Genomic DNA, 22,051 nt, shown 5'->3' on the forward strand with positions numbered 1-22,051 from the left:
TGGGTCTTTACCATCTGTGTTTGTAATATATATAGTAAGCTCCTCAGAGAAAGGACCATGTCAGCTGCAGTGACTTTTGCAGCCATGATTACACTAGTGCTTATTGAAAAATAAATAGATAATTTAAACAAATAAAACAAAGGGCAAAAACAAATATAATTCCACAGGTTGAGGAATGGTTGGTATGGGGGAAGGTATGTGTTGCAAAGAATTCCCCATTGTGAATAGCTCTTTCAAACGTAGAAATAATTTGCTGTCGTTCTGTGCTAAATTTCCCTGTGCTGATTTTATAGATGAGAGTCCATGGCATCAGATGAAGTCTCATGGTCCCATGTTTCGAACACCAAGAAGGCTAATTTTGCAGCTTTTAGTGCCTCTGTGTGTGCTATTAACACTTCATTACAGTTCTTACAGCCTCCATCTACTCCCTGTGGTTCTCCATTAGACAGCCCCTCTGAATCCTGTCTTTAGTATAGTCACTGCATGGTGAGAAGCAGGAATTCAGTGGAGTGTACCACCACACTTAACGTGTATACTAAACGGGGCATCCTCTGTTCCTGGGAGTCTGGTATTTGACACACAATTGCAAAGTGAACAAGGGAGGGAAATGTTGGGGTCAGTGGATGACACTCATTCTGGCAGAGAAACCAGAGAATTGGCAGCTTAGATTTCTCAGGACCTTAGAATTGGTAATTTTTCAAAATTTTGCTAAACCCACAATTCTGATAACCTCTCTCATTTTAAAAACGTCATAAACTTCTACCCTGTTTTGGAATATTTAAAAAAAAAAAGCCTTTAAAAATGTAATCTGTCTGTTTAACCTACGGTATGTATCTATCAGAGGTCCTGTCTTCCTTAGGGAAATTAGCATATCTGGCTTCAAGACTAAGCTTGATAAGTTTATGGAGGGGATGGTATGATGGGATAGCGGCAATTTTGGCAATTAATTGATCTTTGACTATTAGCGGTAAATATGCCCAATGGCCTGTGATAGGATGTTAGATGGGATGGGATCTGAGTTACTACAGAGATTCTTTCCTGGGTGTCTGGCTGGTGAGTCTTGCCCACATGCTCAGGGTTTAGCTGATTGCCATATTTGGGGTCGGGGAGGAATTTTCCTCCAGGGCAGATTGGCAGCGGCCCTGGGGGGTTTTCGCCTTCCTCTGCAGCATGGGGCACGGGTCACTTGCTGGAGGATTCTCTGCACCTTGAAGTCTTCAAACCACGATTTGAGGACTTCAGTAGCTCAGACAAAGGTTAGGGGTTTGATACAGGAGTGGGTGGGTGAGATTTTGTGGCCTGTGTTATGCAGGAGGTGAGACTAGACGATCATAATGTTCCCTTCTGACCTTAAAGCCTATGATTCTATGATCTGTTTTTTTACTCCTGTGTAGCTATGGTATTCCCCTTACTTGTTTCTTATGAACATGTGCCTCTTCCCACTGCAGAGTTTTATCTGGTAATATGAATAATCAGACAGAAGCACAGTGGGGGCTGAATGATTCTCTACCTGCAATCAGGCATTAATTTTCTGGAGAGTAACCAAATACATAAAATATAAGTGTGTGTAAATAAGCTTTTTAAATTTTGTTTTTCACTGAGCAGAGAAGCCCATCTTTCAGCTCTACTCCAGCTTGCAGACTTTTTGTTTACTAGATTATATCCAGCGGTGTCCCCCAAGTTCAGAGACAGCACAGTAATGCTATTGTGAGCTTACAGTTGTTTCCCTTGGAACTACCAAGTGGGCGCTGTGCAGTACTAAGGATATTACACAGCAACTGTTTAGGCTTGTTACTGCAATACATTTTGATCCCTGTACCTTACTACTCAGTTGTTACATTTATATTAGCTCGGGCTGTGATCATGTCATATCTAAGGGCTTGTCTATACTTACGCGCTGGTTCGGCGGCAGGCAATCGAACTTCTGGGTTCGATTTATCGCGTCTAATCTGGACGCGATAAATCGAACTCAGAAGTGCTCCCCGTCGACTCCGGTAATCCTGCTCGCCGCGAGGAGTACGCGGAGTCGACGGGGGAGCCTGCCTGCCGGGTGTGGACCGCGGTAAGTTCGAACTAAGGTACGTCGACTTCAGCTACGTTATTCACGTAGCTGAAGTTGCGTACCTTAGTTCGATTTGGGGGTTTAGTGTAGACCAAGCCTAATATGTTAAGCATGAGTGGGCCTAGTGAGTACTTGGATGGGAGAGCTCAAAGAAACACCAAAAGTCCTGGAAGAAGCAGTGTTTGTGATTCAGTAAGGGAACCTCTTCCTTTTGTGTCAGCTCCCAACCAGTGCTGTAGCAGAGTGATGGGGGACTCTGTTTTCTGAATGATCTATAAAACTGATCTGTGAGGATTAGACGTTCCCATGGTCGTTTTCATAGAAATAGGGGTATCCGTCCCATTACCACCTTGAATTTCAATTTAGGTCATTACATATTACCTTTCTAAAAAGAAAAATTGACCCTTGTGATTTCAAATGTGGAAGTTCCTTTTTTGGCCCCTGCTGTGCTGTGGTGTTGGTACAGCATGGCTGTCGTGTTCTGCTCTACACGTGGCTGCGTTTCAGTGGTGGGTGAGTGATGCAGTCTGTTAGAGGTTTGGGATCCTTCTAGGTTAAAGGCCCTGAATAAATACAGTTGTCATTATTACTGTAGCCTGTTCGTGGCACTGTAAACAAGGTAAACTTCAGAGGGCAAGGGTTGTTTTTAAATCATATTCTTGTTAATAGAAATTGGTCCAGCAGTCCTTTGGAATTTCCTATGATCTTAAGGATACACCTTTCCCATCCTAAAAATACTTGTGTAAAGAGGATTCATGAGTGTTAAAGCCATACCATCTAAACATACAAAGCTCAGTCTCTTAGAAGTACTGATTTCCTCTCCTCTGTTTCTATGGAAGTGAGATATACGTAGTCTTATCCTCAGTATACAATATGTTAAGCAGCTGAATCTTATTTTCCTTTAGTTCTGATTTTTTTTTATTAGCAGGATCACATTGGGGGGTTTCATATCACAGTGCCTTTAAACCCTGCCCAGATCACAGCTGCAGTGCAGATCTGAGCACAGGAAAAAAAATCCCTTTCCAGACCCAGTAACAAAAAAGGCTTTGCCTAGGAGTGGCATGATGCCAGATTTGAGGTTTTCAGAACAAATTCCTCAGTTTCACCATTCTAAGCTGAAACCTTCAAAACGTGCTTTGCCAGGATCTACCTAATGGCTCTGTGCTAAAAGTTAATATAGGATGTGTTTAAATGTATGACCAGCAGGTAATTTGATACAACTTCCTGCTGTGGCAAACACCTGTTCATTTGAACTAGTGCTTACAGCATGGGAATCTTTTCGTAAAATACCCTAGTGAAGACATAGCTGAACTGGGCTTGATTAATAGGTTCTCCTCAAGAGAGCATCAAGAAGACTGATGTGCACTGCCCGAGGTAGAGAAGGCTTTTATTGAGCTTCACCATTCTAGAGTATGCCTGGCCTTGAGCAGTGCTCCTAGTCCCTCAGCTCCCAAGAACCAAATTTAACCCCTCCCAAAGTTGGACAAATTGCAATTGGAATACATCATAGTTAAGTGTAAAAAGAAACCAGAGCAACCAAGGTGGGTATAAAGAATCCTATTAGAAGGCTTTGTTTTATTGTTAAATAAAATCTGGTGAGGAGGGTTTGACTAATCAAATAAGCAAAAGTAAGTCAACAGCATCATTAGCAGAGCAAAAAGAAATACTGAATGATGAACTAAAGCTAACATTTTATCTCACAATATAGGGTTTTTCAGATGCACTCATACATGAGAGAAACTAAAGCAGGAAGAAAACCTACCTACTAAAATAAATGCAATGGGAAATTGAAGACGGCGGATAAGTAAATGGTAGATTTGTTAAACAGTTACTTTGTTTTTTATCTTTGAGATCAAATTACATGGTACAGTTTTGAGAGTTGTTAGCCATATGTAGTAATGTGTGATTAAGCAAATGCTAAACAGAAGACCTGAACATTTTTTTCTTCAGGCAGGTAAAATAATTGGTCCAGAAAATAGTCATCATTTCCAAAGAGTTTGTCATAACACTTGCAGTTCACAGATATCGTGTCAGATTTGTGAGTGACAGACATAATTCCATTATTAAAAACAAGTCGTCATAAGTTATACACTAGTCAGTTGTTGAAGGAAAATTTGGGAACGATCTTGAGAAGGGTGTTATTGAGCACACCTTTAAAAAAAATGAATTTGATCAGTGCCAATGTAGATTCATGATTAAGAAGTCTTGCTTAGCTAGTTCTTATTTGTATTCCTGGAAGAATATTCCTGCTGCCACGTCATGCAAAAGAATTGGGGTGAATATCATATTGTTAGATTTCCATGGAACATTTGACTAAAGTTCTACATTGACGTTTGTTTCTTGTGCTAAAGTCTACAAATTTGTTACAATGGGTACTTCGGTCTCCTTGCAGGTTGGGAAAGAACCAGAGCTGTCAGTCACTGGTAGCTGGGGAATGCCCTGCCTCTTCAACTTGTCTCCAGACTTTTCTTTACCTACAGAGGCCTGCGGCTCCCCTCCGTGCTGCAGAGTTTTGCTGAGGAAAATTCTAAACTTTACTTCTGTGGCGAAGGGTCGCCATGGCTTTTCCAGGCAGGAAATGAGCCATGCAGGGTTGGAAAGACCTAGCTGTGGGGCAAGCAGCTCCCTCTCCTCCATGTCCGTAAGGGGAGTGAAACCAGAATAGCAGCATGTATATATCCCACACCAGCAGCCACACCTCTGACTGTGGAACTCAGCCTCCTTTCTCTCTTTCTCTGCTTCCCCTTCCGCTTGAATCATGGGTGGAGGGCACTGGATATAGCACAAGTGCTGCCAACACTGGAGAGTGCAGTAAGGGTCCTTCAGGCACAGCCCCCTCCCCCTATTGCTGCTTCAATAACAGGCGTCCCCCCGACCTCAGGGGATCCCAATTTGTATCCCAGGCGATTTTACCTGTAAGAGTGGCCTGTTCACTATACAAGCCCTTCACAGATAGCCAAGCCCAGGCAGACAATCTCAGCCCCCTCCTTTGGATATAAAATGTCGCCGGGGGCATCAGGCCAAACGAAATAAACAAACAAATATGAACTATCATCTGAAACCCTGAATGGCGCCGCATGCTTTCACAAGGAGTGCTAATTAAATTAAATTAATGGAGATATCCCATCTCCTAGAACTGGAAGGGACCTTGAAAGGTCATCGAGTCCAGCCCCCTGCCTTCACTAGCAGGGCCAAGTACTGATTTTGCCCCAGATCCCTAAGTGTCCCCCTCAAGGATTGAACTCACAACCCTGGGTTTAGCAGGCCAATGCTCAAACCACTGAGCTATCCCTCCCCCCTGTAGGTGGACAGTATTGCGAGTATGGTTCCTCTCAGCCTAAAAATCATATGGTCTCAGGGCTTCTCCCTGGAAGGAAAGAGAGAAAGAGGGATTCAGATCTGTTTATCCCATGGCTATCTTGGCAATACAGTGGGAAACTTGATGAAAAGCTGAGGCTGTTCAGAGTGATAGGAGAAGTTGATTTACAATCCTGACTCCTGCCAGGAACTATAGGAAGGAATACAGGTCATATGGCAAGTTGAAGGAGTCTGAATTGCAACATGAGAAAATGCCTCTGTGCAAGTGGTAGCTAGAACAAGTGCAGGGTCATTAGCTGTCCTCTATTGCCTCAGGGCTATCTAAAGGTCTCCCAACGAGCCCTGTCTGTAGTAGACCCCTGATTGGTGCCAGGCTCTTTCAATTTGGGAGCAAAAGTGCTTTCATCAATTAAGGTCACTGGACGTTGTCCAAATTGGGAGCAGTGCAAGAATTTCAGGAAAAGTTTTGTCCCATTCCCAGTCTCAGCAACCCATGGAAAGGCCTTGACACAAATGAAATAATCCACTATATACTTTGACTGGAGCATTACAGCCTGCTCTCCATCCTATTTCTAATCTCTGAGAACTGGGAACAAGCAGAGCAGGGCCTTGTCTGTAACATCCAATAAAATTCCTGAAGGAGGCTCGTCTTCAAAACAATCCCATTTCACCATCCTCAGACAATTCTTATGTTTTATGGAGAGCTTCAGTGGTCCAGAGGTCATATGAAACCTTGCCACTAATTCTGGGTATCTCCTCTTCATCTCACTCTATCTTAGTCATGGGCAGAAAACTAGCTCCAGTTGTATATTCTACACTCCCACAACTAGTGAATGCAGAGAATCTGGTATTTTGAAGGGATCCTTCTGGTTCAGTTCAGGGAATGGGAACCAGGAAGAGAGAGCCCAGCAGCACCCACCAGCTGGAACACAGTGGTTTATTGATCTCTGAGAACACTGCCCTCCATGGATAACAGACCAGATGACTTCTTGGTGGCAACAGTCAACATTTCTGATCGTTTTCATAATAACTGGGAAGAACACAATCCTATCTGTGTACATTGCACCAGAGTGGGGAGAACTCCAAGGCTTACCTGGCAGAAGTTGGATTAGCAGAGTGGCTCTGGCACCCAGAAGTATGTTGCTCATCATAAGTCAGTTTAGTGAGCTGGTGATCGACTTCTTTGCATCTGGAAACAATAAATAAAGTGCCCTTTCAGCCTGAGTGTCAGGATCAGGGGGTGAATGACCTCTCGCAAAGCTGGGCAAGGCCTCCACTATATGTCTTCCCACCTTTTCCAGTCCTCCCCAAGATAATACAAAAGATAGGAATGAGAGAGCAACAGTGATACCAGGTATGCCTTTCTGGCTGAAAAGGCTTTGTCTCTCGGGCCTGATGAACCTAGCGTTGGGTCTTTAGATGTCGCTGTCTCTCAAAGGAGGTTTGGAATTTCAAAACCAATCCTCCATCTGGGACCAGACAGATTGAAAATAAATGCTTGGATGAAGTGATTATTGCTATCATGGACTCCAAAAGAGAAGTCAACAGATAGAATCTATTCTACTGGCTGGTGCAAAGTTCACCATTTAATTACCATGTTATACCAATGAAACATAGCCTTGAGTTTCTCCTGGAAGGTTTTATTGTGGATGAATGAGTGGCCTAGCAAAAAGGTAGTATCTATAGTATAATGTTCTCAGCATATTCAAGAAAAAAAAGTTTGTACAAATCCCAACATTAATTGCTTCCTTAGGTCATCAACCTTATTCCAACTCTGCAAGGTCATAGAGCACAACCTTGGAACCTCATTCTGCTCCTTACAGCCTTGCCTGGAATGAACCTCTCCCAGAGATGTCATTATACTTTCTATCCATTAGAGCAGGCTTTCCATTGGCGGCTTTTTCTAATGAGACTCAGTGTTGTACTTTTAATTCAGGCAGGTGGGCCTCATAACTGTCACAGAATTCATTCCCTAGGTAAATTTCAAGAAATATTCTTCCTTTGGTTAAGCATGTAAGTCAAGTCCTTAAGAGCATGGAAAGTCTTAGGTCAGAGTAGACATGTCTCCTCTTTTGAGATCTGCTAGATGGTCATATGGCCAACAGCTGGATGTCCACATTTAAAGGATGATCCCGCTTCCCACCCTGAAGGCACACTACTATGAAAATCCCATTGTAATGGATCTATGGTCCTTAGTCTGAAGAAGATTAGGACAATTTATCTGTGCTTACTTTAAAATTTCCTTCGAGTAAGAAGTCCCACAGACCCGACCCACACCAGAGACAAACGATCACTCATAATAGAGATGGAAATGGACATTCAAGGATTTGGATTTGTTGTCCTTAGATGAAAATTACCATGCTCTGGAGTAGAAGAAATTGTTATGCTTTTTCCTCAAAGTATATTTAACACAATCTGTAATGTAAGAAAGTAGATGTGAAAGCTATCTCGTCTGGATGTGGGGCATTTGCCTGCTGCCAGGGACTGACAGGTCTGGCTTTGTCCCCAATCTGCAAGGAGGTTGAAGTACCCATTGTAACAGATCTGTGGACCTTATTACTTGACGAAAGGAAATTTTCAGGTAAGCAAGGACACATTTTCCTTTTACTGGCTACTGTAAAGATCTGTGGGATAGGGTTTAAAATAAGCATGTTGAGTAAATGACAGCAAGTGTCTGTAAATAAGGCTGTAAGAACAAGTAAGTCAACCCTTTTTAAATTTCACTGCAAACTTGAACGGAACCTTTTTTGATGCAGGACAAAAAGTTTGGATAATTTTTATACTCCCCCCTACCCCCCCATTTTGTTTCATTTTCATGATGTCCCTGCCCTTCTAGGTTCAGGCAAATAGCAAAAGTTTCAGAATACCATGAGAGGAGCAGTTCTTTCAGCATTTCCAGCCCGAAAATAAGCATGAAGTATTGGAAATCACTGAAAAGCCAGTTTCCACAAGAGCTGTAAAACCAAGAGGCTTTGGATAAACATTAGAATGTCTAGGTGCTTATCAGTGCCTCCATATGCTTTATGGATCTCCCCACCAGTGTGCTATAAATAGTCACTTTTTAAATTAAGAAGGTAGTACTTGTGGGTACTGTACAGTTTGTTGGCTGCTTTTTCTGTACAGCTAAATGACTGTCCTTGTTGTTAGCTGTGGGGATAAAGGAGCACAGTTTTGTATTGTATCCTATTGTTTTATTTAACTCTTCAGACATGCAGTTCGTTACCTGAGAAATTAAGAGGAAGGTTAGTTTGTATTGCTGACTCTTGGCCTCTGTGAATCTGGATCTCCATTGATTGTCTCCTTCAACCAAGTCTTTTTGTTTTATGTAGGGAGTATCTTTGTGTATGAATCTTCAAAAAATAATTAAAAACTGCTGTTAATATTATGCATTAGTACATTCAGATGTCATGGGACTTGTTCTACAGTCCTAGAAATTGAACTGAGAGAAACATGCAAGAGAATTTGGTCTTTATATTGCATTTCCTATTAGTTTAGCCCTTCCCTCTGCAGCTCTACTTTTTATTTTTAGCATTACAAGGTGACATTTATGGCCAGGAAATGCCAAACCTTTCTGGTATATGCCCATCACAAATTCAAGTGTCAACAAATGAGGGTGGGAATATTTTTCTATCCATAGTGTTCCCCTTAACATCCCAAAATACCAAGGGTTGTAGTAAATTCTCCATCATTTGGAGTCTTTACATCAAGATTGGATGTCTTTCTTAGACATCAATCTTCAACAAGTTGATGGGTTAGATGGAAGAATCATTGGGTAAAACCAACAGCCTGCATCATGAAGTGAGGTAGGGAGTACATGATCCTAATGGTATCTTCTGGCCTTATAATCTATGATTCTTAGCAATATGATGGCCATCAGCAACAACAATGCAAAGCTAATAAGAGTTATAATGCTCCTTCTCTATGCGTTCGGAAAGATAAATGCCAGTAGGACCTTTGAAATCTTGTAGAGACAAGATATGTAAATGTCCTACAGAAACCTCTACTCAATTATAAATATTACAGTCATTGTAATCAGTTATGTTTACGCGCTCAAGCTACATGTATTGCCTAAACTAGGACACAGTCTTGCTGTTGTCACATTCATCCTCCAGTCCCTTAACTCCACTTGGAGTTGTTCACCTACATGTATTGCTTTTATCTTTACGGAGACCTCAAAGGACTTTTCTTTTTAAGTTTGCTTTTTGTTTCTCTGTGTTTTTGACCTTAGAAATATCAGAAATGTAAAGTCTAGTTTCCTAGTGTTTTTGTAGGAGGATTTCCTGAGAATAGAGGGTGTCTTGGGGACGTTTGTGAGCTCAGTCCCATTAACTTAAGGCATTGTTGACAGTTCGTCTCTTTATTTCTCCAAAATATTTAATCAGTCAATGAAGGTAAATACATGTTAACAAAAATAAACAAAGAGGCTTAAATAGCATTGCTTCCCTTCTCAACTGCTCAACTTTTACATTCTCTTAACCTCTTTTGATGTCATAATTTCATTAAATCTCTAGTCACTGTAGATTGTACCAGGACCTAGATTTTTCATGTAAAATGCAAACCGTGAAGCAAAACTTGTCAAGCCTTCTTTCTGCATTATCAAGAAGCAAACAAAGTTGTTTGTTTGTTTGTTTTTTAATTCCTCTGCAAGTCACCTTTAACTGAGATTGTAAACTCTCCTCCAAACTGATGGGTAGGCCCCAATACAGCAACAAAAATTGTGCATGCAACCATCCACGCAGAGCCCCATTGACTTTCATGGGGTTCCATGCAAGCACAAGGGAGTGCTGCTGAGATTCTCATTGTGGGTTGGGGTCCTCACATTAATCTGTAAAGTACTATGCATGAACAGAAGAATGGCCATACAGGGTAAGACCAATGGTGCATCTAGCCCAGTATCCTATCTTCAGACAGTGGCTAATGCCAGATGCTTCAAAGGGAGTGAACAGAATAGGGCAGTTATCAAGTTATCCATCTCCTGTCATCCAGTCCCGGCATCTGGCAGTCAAAGGCTTAGGGACACCCAGAGCATTGGATTGCATCCCTGACCGTCTTGGCTAATAGCCGTTGACGGACCTATCGTCCATGAACTTATCTAATTCTTTTTTGAACTCTGTTATAGTTTTGGCCTTCACAACATCCCCAGGCAATGAATTCCACAGGCTGACTGTGCATTGGGTGAAGAAATACTTCCTCCTGTTTGTATTAAACCTGCTGCCTATTCATTTCATTGAGTGACCCCTGGTTCTTGTGTTACGTGAAGGGGAAAATAACACTTTTTTTCTCCACACCATTTGTGATTTTATAGACCTCTATCATATATCCCCTTAGTCATCTCTTGTCCAAGCTGAACAATCCCAGTCTTTTTAATGCCTTTTCATATGGAAGCTGTTCCATACCCTTATGGTTTTTTTGTTTGTTTTGTTTTGTTTTTTTTGCCCTTTTCTGTACCTTTTTCCATTTCTAATATATCTTTTTTGAGATGGGGTGATGAGAGTTGCATGCAGCATTCAAGGTGTGGACATACCAGGGATTTATATAGTGGCATTATGATATTTACTACCTTATTATCTATCCCTTTCCTAGTGGTTCCTAATTTTTTTGTTGTGGTGGTGTTTTTTTTGTTTTGGTTTGGTTTTTTTTGACTGCCGCTGCATAGTTCTCTGAAAACAACTGCTCAAACTATAAATAGTGCCACAAACTATCCATGTTTGTGGCACTATTTAAATAATAACTTAGAGGGGTGAGTGTGGGGAAGAAGCACTTAGGCCAAAACAAAACCACTTTGCCTTTATTTTCCTGTATCCCTTTGGCTATTCATTCCAATGGTTAAGCTTGAATAAGAGCGTTCCCTCAATCATCTCCTTTTCACTCCAGCTTCTCCTGCTCCTACTACAGTGACCTCATAATCTGGTTGTTATGCCACCATCTACTCCTCTTGTGGGGGAAAAAAAGGGATGACATAAATTCAGCATAGTAACTAATGAAAATAATGGCTGTTGTCAACTCTCATATGATTTTATCACAAGTCTTGTGATATTTGATGTGTTTCATAAAACCCTAGCTCCTGGAGTCAAGTGACATGAGAATCTCAGCTTTTTTAAAGTGAACATATGGACCTCCTGGTTGTGGAGAAAAGCTTATAAACATGACCTCTAAAGGTCTGAAAATCAGAAGGTAAATCAAATTAACTCAAACTGTATTATGAGATTTAAAAAATAATGATTTTTAAGTAGTCTCATGATTTTTAGGGGTCCTCCTGCCTTGTGAATTTAGGCTGCTTGGGATTGGAACTACTGGGAGATCTATGAGCACATCTACACTTGAGTTGGGAGGTATGATTCCCAGTTCACGTGGATGTACCTGTACTAGCTTTGTTCAGGCTAGCACGGTTACATCTGTGCAAACTGGGAATCACACCTTCCAGCTCAAATATAGGCGTCTAGTCAGAAAAGGGGTTAAAGGTCAGTTAGCTCATATAGTAGGTTTAATCTACCCAGTCATAGCGGTAATTATGGAGTCTCTGAGTCCTCCAAATTATGAACATATTCTCAGTGGAAAGCAGTGGCCGTTTTACTTAAGCCTGTGATTTCCAGTGAATTTGCATTTAAAACAGACAAAGCTTTAGTGAAGTCCTTTTTTGCTATACTTAAAATTATTTTTGGGTCCAAGGATGAGAAAAGAAACAATATTTTCATTCATAAAACCCTTCAATGCTCATAAAACTGCCTTGCACTAGAATGACAGAGCAGAATGAAATTGTTAGACTTTTTAATTGGTTAATAATCCGTGGTTGTGATTATATACATTTTTAAAAGATTCTCCTCCTCCTTTCCATCCCTCCCGGTATAAGGTATAATCATGATGGTTTTATTTGTACACCAAATCAGTCAGTGTTTTGCAGACCTCTTGCAGAATAACACAATACAATTTTGTTTTGTATACTGTCTTTCCCACAAGCAGCAGTATCAGAATGCTTTAGAGAACTAAAAATACAATTAGAATTAAATAATGGCATGGGGAGGAGGAGGAAACTATGATGTAACAGCAGTAGAGAAGAGTTATGCTTTCTGGTGAAATTTTAAATGAGATAGTGAATTTAATAGGTAAAGAGCTACAGGAAGGTTGCCAAGGAGAAGAAGGTTCTTGCACCCAGAATGGCAGAGATTTGGTGAAGAAACAGAGGAGTCCAGTGCTAGTTGGTTGGACGAGTTGAGAGAGGCATGGTTTGTCTGATAATTTGCTCCAGACTAACAGAGTTTTTTAAAGCAAAGGCAATTTTGAACGGTGTCTTGAAATGAACTGGAGAAAATGTCTTTGCATGTTGTGTGTTTGAGAAGGCAGCAATGTTAATCTGTACGTTGTGGAGAACTGCGACTTTGCAATTGCTTTTTCCATACCATTCCAGAAAGGTGAAAGGAGATGAAGACTTGCATGATGGAGTCCAGGCCATGTTATAACTTCCCAAATGCTATTTGTTAAACCAACAAAGTGTGCTCTCCACTTTGAGATGAATGGGCAAAAATGATGAGTGGTGACTTAGTCATGTCAGTCACAATCATTGTGTGCTGTTGTCTGGATATCTCCATGCAAAGGCCATTCTAAATCAATGCTTTCGTGCTTTCTTCTTTCCTTAAAATTAAGCCACCCCAGCAGTCCATTGTTCATGAGCAATCCTAATAAAAACAAAACAGTATGTTTTGAAAGGGAAAATTATTTGTTAATGGCCCAAATTTGATACCCTTATTCATGTTGAGTAGCAGCTTATTCTATGAATAGTTCCATCGAAATCACGAGAAGATCCTTACTCCTTTAGCTGTCCTTAATATGAGTAATGTTATCAGAGTATGCCTCTCAGGAAATATTTCTTCTTCAAACTTCCACTGGATTCTAATAAACACAGGGGAGAATTTAAAAAAAAATTTGGAAAATTATCCCATGCGTGTCCTTTTGAAATGGAAAAAGGTTCTGCCTTCGGTATAGGACTTTAACACTTTCTTTTAGAATGAAGAAAGGTATGTTTCTTCTTCAAGTGCTGGTCCTGTGTGTATTCCATTGTGGATACGCATGCACTCCACATGCCTGGAGCCAGAGGGTTTTGAAAGCAGTGTCTATTGGTACGCAATGAGCCCTGGCTGACTGCATTCCTCCGACCAAGTTGATAAAGGGCAGGGCGGACCGACTGCATCTCCTGTTCCTTCTACCCACCGCATGGTCTCAGTCAGAAGCTGCAGTATCCGAAGCTTCGGCTTTCTTCTTTATCAGTGAAAATATATTTAGATATCTAAATCATTTTTATATTCTAGAATTTTAAAATTTTTATCTGATATTTTTAGTGAGTTTTTTAATTATTTAGTCTACCTGACCTGGGGAGCACCCCCTTCCCCATACCGTGTTTGGGTACTGGACTATGTCCTGGACTCTGGGGTTCAAAATCTGTGCTTTCTGCCAGCGATCCTTCTCAGTCACTGATGACCACCAACTCTACTTATACTGCTGTGGGGAAGTCCACATCGTGGCAAGGTGCAATATCTGCTGTTCATTCCTAGCTGTACCTGGGAAGGACAGGAACTTGCCTTAGGAAGCACCTTATGAAAAAGACCATGAGGCCACAATTATAGAATCATAGAATATCAGGGTTGGAAGGGACCTCACGAGGTCATCTAGTCCAACCCCCTGCTCAAAGCAGGACCAATCCCCAACTAAATCATCCCAGCCAGGGCTTTGTCAAGCCTGACCTTAAAAACCTCTAAGGAAGGAGATTCCACCACCTCCCTAGGGAACCCATTCCAGTGCTTCACCACCCTGCTAGTGAAATAGTGTTTCCTAATATCCAACCTAGACCTCCCCCACTGCAACTTGAGACCATTGCTCCTTGTTCTGTCATCTGGTACCACTGAGAACAGTCTAGATCCATCCTCTTTGGAACCCCCCTTCAGGTAGTTGAAAGCAGCTATCAAATCCCCCCTCACTCTTCTCTTCTGCAGACTAAACAATCCCAGTTCCCTCAGCCTCTCCTCATAAGTCATGTGCTCCAGCCCCCTGATCATTTTTGTTGCCCTCCGCTGGACTCTTTCCAATTTTTCCACATCCTCCTCGTAGTGTGGGTCCCAAAACTGGACACAGTACTCCAGATGAGGCCTCACCAATGTTAAATAGTGGGGAATGATCATGTCCCGCAATCTGCTGGCAATGCCCCTACTTATACAGCCCAAAATGCTGTTAGCCTTCTTGGCAACAAGGGCACACTGTTGACTCATATCCAGGCCAGGGACCCCACCCCCAGTTTGTCAGCCTGACTCAGCAAAGAGTGCGCTTCCTGCCATGAGGTCCAAATCAGGAGCAAAGGAATCTACCTTTAGCATAAAGAACAGGAGTACTTGTGGCACCTTAGAGACTAACAAATTTATTAGAGCATAAGCTTTCGTGGACTACAGCCCACTTCTTCGGATGCATATAGAATGGAACATATATTGAGGAGATATATATATACACACATACAGAGAGCATAAACAGGTGGGAGTTGTCTTACCAACTCTGAGAGGCCAATTAAGTAAGAGGAAAAAAAAAAACTTTTGAAGTGATAATCAAGCTAGCCCAGTACAGACAGGTTGATAAGAAGTGTGAGAATACTTACAAGGGGAGATAGATTCAATGTTTGTAATGGCTCAGCCATGAGGCTAAATCTTCCTTCAAATCCACTTTAAAGAAGTTGGCTCCAGCCCTGCCTAAATCGAGCACTAGCTCAGCCCAAGAGAACTTAATACGTCCTGACTGGCAGAGGCATGATAAGAGAGCCCACAAGTCTAGGGCTCCATTGGCACTGGGTCAGGGTGTGGAGGTATCAGTGCCTCTGGTACCTCCCAAGCACAAACCCCGGGGTCCTCCACCCCAACGAAGACTGATCACCAAGAGTATCAGTCACCAGTGATTCCGTCTTTCCCTTCAACGGCTGTGGCACAGACTGTCCCTACTGCAGTTTTCTCTTATATGGCATCTTATTGCCAAGGGAGCCACAATGTAGCCTTTATTTAATGCCATTCATGTTTCAAAACAAAACAAAAAAAAACCCCTTGAATTAAAGTGTTTTCACAGCAGGAAACTGACTTCTGGCAATGTGATTTTATATGGAACTAATGTGTGCTGAGGACTACTCGTTAACATTAATAGAAGTGGCATGAACATCTGAAGGGGTCAATAATATGGTCTTCAGTGTTATGTGTACTGTATTGTAGCTGAGTGTCACCATTGGAGAGTTAATGGTTTTCTAGCAGTTGTCTAGCTGCAGCTGATAAACCAGCTTTAAGCCCCTTGAAGACAAGACAGCTCATTTGTTTCTGTATGGAGAGCTGTGCACACCCCATCCTGTGCACCTGCCTCTCTTCTTCCCCCTTTCACCGACCCTGGGAATGTCCAGATGCATCCTGCACCTAGTGTTTTTTGAGAGGTGGCCCCCTGGTGTCTAGAGCTAGTTAAAATGTGATAGCACATATTGGCTGTAAGTCACGTGAATCCCTTTTAAGAACCTCTTGCCGACGATCAAACCATGACTGCAATGTCAGCTGGGATGATTCTTCCCCCTGCACTCTCAACCCAGTCAGGTCGGAGGCAAAAGAGACTTGTGATTTAATATGCAAAACAAATGGCCAGAACACGGGGTGCAAAAACCAGAGGGAAGGGTGGTTTATCCCTGTGGTGCAGAACTAATCTCTTAAACACAGCAAAGTAATTCTAGTTACTTCAGTAGCAAATGTCAGCAAGATGGGCCTGTATATTCAATCTGAAGAGCTGAGTTCTAATTTGGTTAACGTCTTATCATGGGTTTCACTTAATAGTGAATCAGTTGGATTTATTTGGCCCGATCTGTTCTAAAGAGGCCCAGATGAGGTATGGGGTTTATTGTGGGGGATAAATTGGGAAACAAACACTTGAATTCATGCTGCCAGCTGACAGCAAAGGACTGATTTTCATAAGCAGTAATTTTGTGTGTGTGTGTGTGAGAGAGAGAGAGAGAGAGAGAGAGAGAGAGAAAATAAGTACAGGAATTGGCCTGCTAGATGGACTGGAAATAGGGCTGGAGCCTTTCACTTGTAGGTCACCACCATTTCAAATCCAGCCTATATCAGTCGTGACTAAAAGTTATTGATGGCTCTTCAGTATCCAGTAGACTAAGTATTCACATCAAAAAAACTGCAATCATAAATTGGCACGAGCTGTTTGCTCCTCCCTAGTCTCAGCAGGGAAGCTACAGATTGAATGGAGGCTGATACACACATTCCCCATAAGTATGTTAGAGGCTTGGGGTATGTTGGTGAGGGCAGCATGTGGGCCTGCAATTTGACTTGTCACTGTCGCTCTTTGGAGAAATAGGGGACTTCAAACTTCAGGAGCTGGCATTCTGGCTCTTTTCACCAGCACCAAATTACACAGCAACATAAATTATAAGAATGGAATGTGTTAACACGTTCATTTATGCTCTAAGGTGCTGAAGCCCAAAGACCTTCGAGCACCTAAGCAATGATCTAACTAACCGATTACTCTCATCTGCCATAACAGGATAAATTGAGGTGTATATTGGGTCTGTATGTGAAAGAAAGACCTTTTGAATTGCACAATGTTGTGTTGGAGGGTGGGGATGGGAAAGCAGAAGTTAATAAGTACAGTTTGTGCTGTATGGCACAGCTGTATTTTTCTAATTTTAATGCAGTCTCTCTCCCCTCTTTTCAGTTGACATGGATGATGAAGATGGCCGGTGCTTGTTAGATGTAATTTGGTAAGTAGTACCACCTCATGAAACAGATCCCATGTTATTTATCATCTTCTATACTATTCTAGGGTATTGGGTGGGGAGGGGGGAGGGTGTTAAAGATTTGAGATTCTATGTTTGGAGTTCAGAGCATTTCCATGGAATTCATTTTTGCACTCATTCTCAATCAGTTGCCTCCATGTTTTTTTCCATGCAGTTCTCTCTGCATGGTTCAACTTCCCTGAACTCCTCTTAAAGGTCCCTACACTGCCCACTTTCAAGGCCCCTCTTAATGCCCACCTCTGCCATGATTTCCATAGTGAATCTTATATCAGAGGGGTAGCCGTGTTAGTCTGAATCTGTAAAAAGCAACAGAGGGTTCTGTGGCACCTTTGAGACTAACAGAAGTACTGGGAGCATAAGCTTTCGTGGGTAAGAACCTCACTTCTTCAGATGCAAGAAGTGAGGTTCTTATCCACGAAAGCTTATGCTCCCAGTACTTCTGTTAGTCTCAAAGGTGCCACAGAACCCTCTGTTGCTTTATAGTGAATCTTGTTACTCCCCTTCCCTGATCTCTGTCTGTCTTAGGCTAGGTCTACGCTACGGGGCGGGGGGGGGGGGTGGGTCGATAAGATACGCAACTTCAGCTACGTGAATAGCATAGCTGAAGTGGCATATTTTAGGTCGACTTACCTGGCTGTGAGGACGGCGGCGGGTCAGCCGCTGCCGTTGACTCCGCTTCCACCTCTTGCCGCGGTGGATTTCCGGTGTCGACGGAAGAGCCATCGGCGATCGATTTTATCGCATCTTCACTAGATGCGATAAGTCGATCCCCAAGAGATCGATGACTACCTGCCGATTCGGCGGGTAGTGAAGACGTGCCCTTAGATTGTGAACTCTTTGGGGCAGGGACTAGCCCTTCTTTGCTGTGCTGAAAGAGACTACCCACGTTGTAGACTCTCCTGCAAACAAACAAACAAACACACACAAATAATAATTAATAATTTTATGTGAAAATTTGATAGCAACCTTTAAAACTGCAGTAAGTTTTTGGCTGAACCAGCTCTGATTTTCTTGTTTGAAACTTTTGTGGTTTCATGTTTTGTTGCACTTATTTTTGTTTGTTTGTTTATGTTTAATTAAGAACATTTTGCACAGCTGATTTTTATAGGACATAGACATTAACAGTAGATTAACTCTGCACATTCTGTTTTTCATTTGTTCCATTTAATGCATATGTGGATAAATCTATCTTATTTCTGTAGTGTTTTGCCAATAACTATAGCGTCTAGGCACTACACACGCTTAAAAATGTACAGCTATAGTCCGTCTCACAGCACTGTTTCAAAGTGCTTGTTGAGAGAAGTGCCTGGTGAAAGCTGTCATCAGCACTAGCTAGCTAGTAGCCTGAGGTTAACTCTGAACAGTTAAAAGAAGAACAGGAGTACTTGTGGCACCTTAGAGACTAACTAATTTATTAGAGCATAAGCTTTCGTGGACTACAGCCCACTTCTTCGGATGCATCCGAAGAAGTGGGCTGTAGTCCACGAAAGCTTATGCTCTAATAAATTAGTTAGTCTCTAAGGTGCCACAAGTACTCCTGTTCTTCTTTTTGCGGATACAGACTAACACGGCTGTTACTCTGAATCTGAACAGTTAATGTTTTGACAAACTACTTGTTAACCACAATGTAGGCTAATTTTCCAAAAGGGATTATTGCGATTATAAAACTGTTGTCAATGACTTGGTAAGTAGGGCCCTGCAGAAATAACAGGGGAGGGGGAATAAGAGCATGTTAGTGACAGGAGGCTAACAAGAAAAATCACCATTTACAATCAGTAAACGTATGTAATCAGTATATTTATGTAGTATAAAAATAGAGCATAAAGCTGTGTACATTATTGGTCATTTAGTCTTAGATGGTTGAAATCTTGTATCAAATTTAAATGTGTAAAAATGTTCTAGGGTACAGGACCTAATTGTTTTTATTCAGAATGCATCCACATTAATTCTGTCCATGAGGGTGATAGAGCAGCCAAATGGCTCCCAGGTCCATATTGACACATTTCATGCACCAAAATGCAATATTTTTCATGCTAGAACCTCATGGCTTTTATGTGCTCCTGACAGGACAGTGTATATAAGGAGTTACTGGCCTCTGCAGAAGCAATATTAACTGACTGCTGTCCACACTAGTGCTGCTGAGGAATGACTGTCAAAAAAATAACCGCGATCCCCTAGCAGTAAACTGATATTTCCACCAGTCAGAATGCAAGTGGATGCCCAGTTATGTGAATATATTCATTAGGGACATGTATTTCTTTCCTGATTAAAATTTGGGTCGTACATTCTCTCTCTAAACAATTTCATATGTTGTTTTGCAGTGATCCTCAGGCTTTGAATGATTTTTTACATGGATCTGAAAAGGTGAGTAGTGGTTTTTACTTGTTTTGTTAATCCAAATATTAAAATTTAAACATTTTTGACAGTGAAGTTTAAATTAAAGGGAAAAAAACCCTAACTTGAGTGTCTTTTTGTTTTCTTAGGGGGAAGGGATTGAGTAGCCCAGGGGGTTGGTAATAGGTTCTGGAATTTTTCGTCTCTAAGGACCCAATCCTGCAAGCTGCTCCATGCAGAGCCACACAGAAGTCATTAGAGCTGTACATGCACAATTGTCTACACAGAACAGTTTACAAGAATGGGGCCCAACCTAGTCACCTACGTTGCTAGTGATCATAAATCCCTATCTTCTAGTTACTGTTTGCTGACCTGAGCAAAATAAGTTTGTTGCCTATCTCCTAGTAGGCAAGTGTCTACCTTACAATATCTGCCGCTACGGTTGGTACTTGTTTGCCCCTTCAGCAGAGAAGCCAAGTATTGAATGAGGCCCAGAGAAGGAACTACCTTCCCACCTCTATATTTGGGGCTCTCCACCTCAAATTTGAGGCATGTTGGCAGGGGGGCCGTGCATGTGAAGGAAGCTTGCCCAACTGCTACCAATGGTGTACCAGCTCTGTGGCTAGGGAGAGCATTCCTCTGTCTCCAGTGGCTGCCAGTCAGCACCATCCACAGTGTCAGCACTAAATTCAGTTTAATTCTATTTAAATAAAGTCAATACAATATTTTTAATTGCAGATTGACAGTGATGATCTCCTGGACAACACAGGAGATGCAACCAGTGCCTTCTTTGAGGGTACTGGGGTATGTATTTATAATGTTTTGGTTTTTTTTAATTGTTACTTGGTAAATTCATTTTAGAAACCTGTCTTTTGTTGTTTCACAAGTTTGTGTTTAATAAATCTGTTTTCCAGTGTGAGTAGATTACACAGGATGCATGGATTAGTCCCCAAAATCTTAAAGAAAAGTTGGGGCAGGGAAGAACAAATGGGTTCAGTGTATGCCCCATATGTGTGGGGGAGGGGGAAATGAGTTTATACGCACACATCTCTCTCTCTCTCTCTGTTTGTTTTTCTATAAACTTGGGAAAACTTTGAGGACAGAGAATACAGAGGAACGAAAAAAGGAAGTATGATAAGACCACTATCCTTTAACGATTGTGGGGAAAATGGGGCTGAATGTTACAAAGAAAGTGTGAGGAACATGTAGCACCGTCTTAGTTCTTTCTTCTAATGCAGGATTGGAGTTGGGAGTGCTCAGTTTTTTGACAGACAGACAGGGTAAAGTTGAAGCAGGGGGATATGACCCTGGAAAGCCTCACTTGATGATTTTGCACAAATCTGATTGGAAACATGGGCAGTATTTTTTATTTTCCACCAAGTGTGCTGTTTGAACTTGCAGTATAATAGAGAGTGTAGTGACTTTCTTTATCCTTTCCTGACTACACTGAGCTTGTTTTTAATTATGAAAAGCCATTGATGAAAGCTTCTGATGCTTTATGGTACTTGTTGGAAAGCAAAGAAACTTTTCCAAGAATTTGGATTTAAATGTTAGATTCTAATTTCAGGTAGATCCAAACACAAATGGAACCAAAATTGCCTCACACAAAACATTGATATGATAAAGCCCATAGTGCCCACTGTGTGCGAGGCACTTTTCAAACACACAAGGACAGTCCCTGCTCTGAGGAGCTCACCCTCTAGGGCAGGGATTCTCAAACTGCAGGTCAGGACCCCTCAGGGGGTCGCGAGGTTATTACCTGGGGGGTCGCGAGCTGCCAGCCTCCAGCCCAAACCCCGCTTCGCCTCCAGCATTTATAATCGTGTTAAATATATAAACAAGTGTTTTTAATGTATAAAGGGGGTCGCAATTGGAGGCTAGCTATGTGAAAGGGGTCACCAGTACAAAAGTTTGAGAACCACTGCTCTAAGGTCAGCCAGTGTACGGAGGTATATGTTTGAGCTCATTTGAATGTCAGTGGCAAGAAATGATTTTTCTAGTTTTGGAAAATGGAAATCTCAGTTTTAGTTCCAACAACAATTTTATTCCATTTTTTAGTTAATTGATTAATTCAAAGGCATTATATTTTCCAAACTCTGTTGCTATCACCTCGCTTTCTTATGTTTATGCGCTAGAGAAGTCTAGTGCAGTGGTTCCCAAACTTGTTCCGCCGCTTGTGCAGGGAAAGCCCCTGGCGGGCCAGGCTGGTTTGTTTACCTGCCACATCCGCAGGTTCGGCCGATCGCGGCTCCCAGTGGCTGCGGTTCGCTGCTCCAGGCCAATGGGAGCTGCTGGAAGCGGCGTGGGCCAAGGGACGTACTGACCGCCACTTCCAGCAGCTCCCATTGGCCTGGAGCAGCGAACCGCAGCTACTGGGAGCCGCGATGGGCCGAACCTGCGGACGCGGCAGGTAAACGGCCCAGCCCAGCCTGCCAGGGGCTTTCTCTGCACAAGCGGCGGAACAAGTTTGGGAACCACTGGTCTAGTGGCTAAAGTAAAGGAACTGCGAGTTTGCTCGCTTGGGTTCTGTT

The 22,051-nt window shown here is 42.1% G+C and overlaps 1 protein-coding gene across 4 annotated transcripts in view; it reads left to right on the forward strand.

Annotated features, from left to right (window-relative positions):
- The window catches only part of BICRA (BRD4 interacting chromatin remodeling complex associated protein), a 126,958-nt gene that overhangs the window by 74,878 nt on the left and 30,029 nt on the right, over positions 1–22,051 (forward strand). For all 4 annotated transcript variants that reach the window (XM_054010212.1, XM_054010214.1, XM_054010215.1 and 1 more), the window contains 3 exons: positions 17,105–17,150; positions 19,508–19,550; positions 20,259–20,324. In XM_054010212.1, coding sequence (XP_053866187.1) covers positions 17,110–17,150; positions 19,508–19,550; positions 20,259–20,324 — 150 coding nt within the window. In that variant the 5' untranslated portion in view covers positions 17,105–17,109. The remainder of the gene's footprint in view (positions 1–17,104; positions 17,151–19,507; positions 19,551–20,258; positions 20,325–22,051) is intronic.

The sequence above is a fragment of the Malaclemys terrapin genome, chromosome 20 (assembly GCF_027887155.1).
Source record: "Malaclemys terrapin pileata isolate rMalTer1 chromosome 20, rMalTer1.hap1, whole genome shotgun sequence".
Lineage (NCBI taxonomy): Eukaryota > Metazoa > Chordata > Testudines > Emydidae > Malaclemys > Malaclemys terrapin.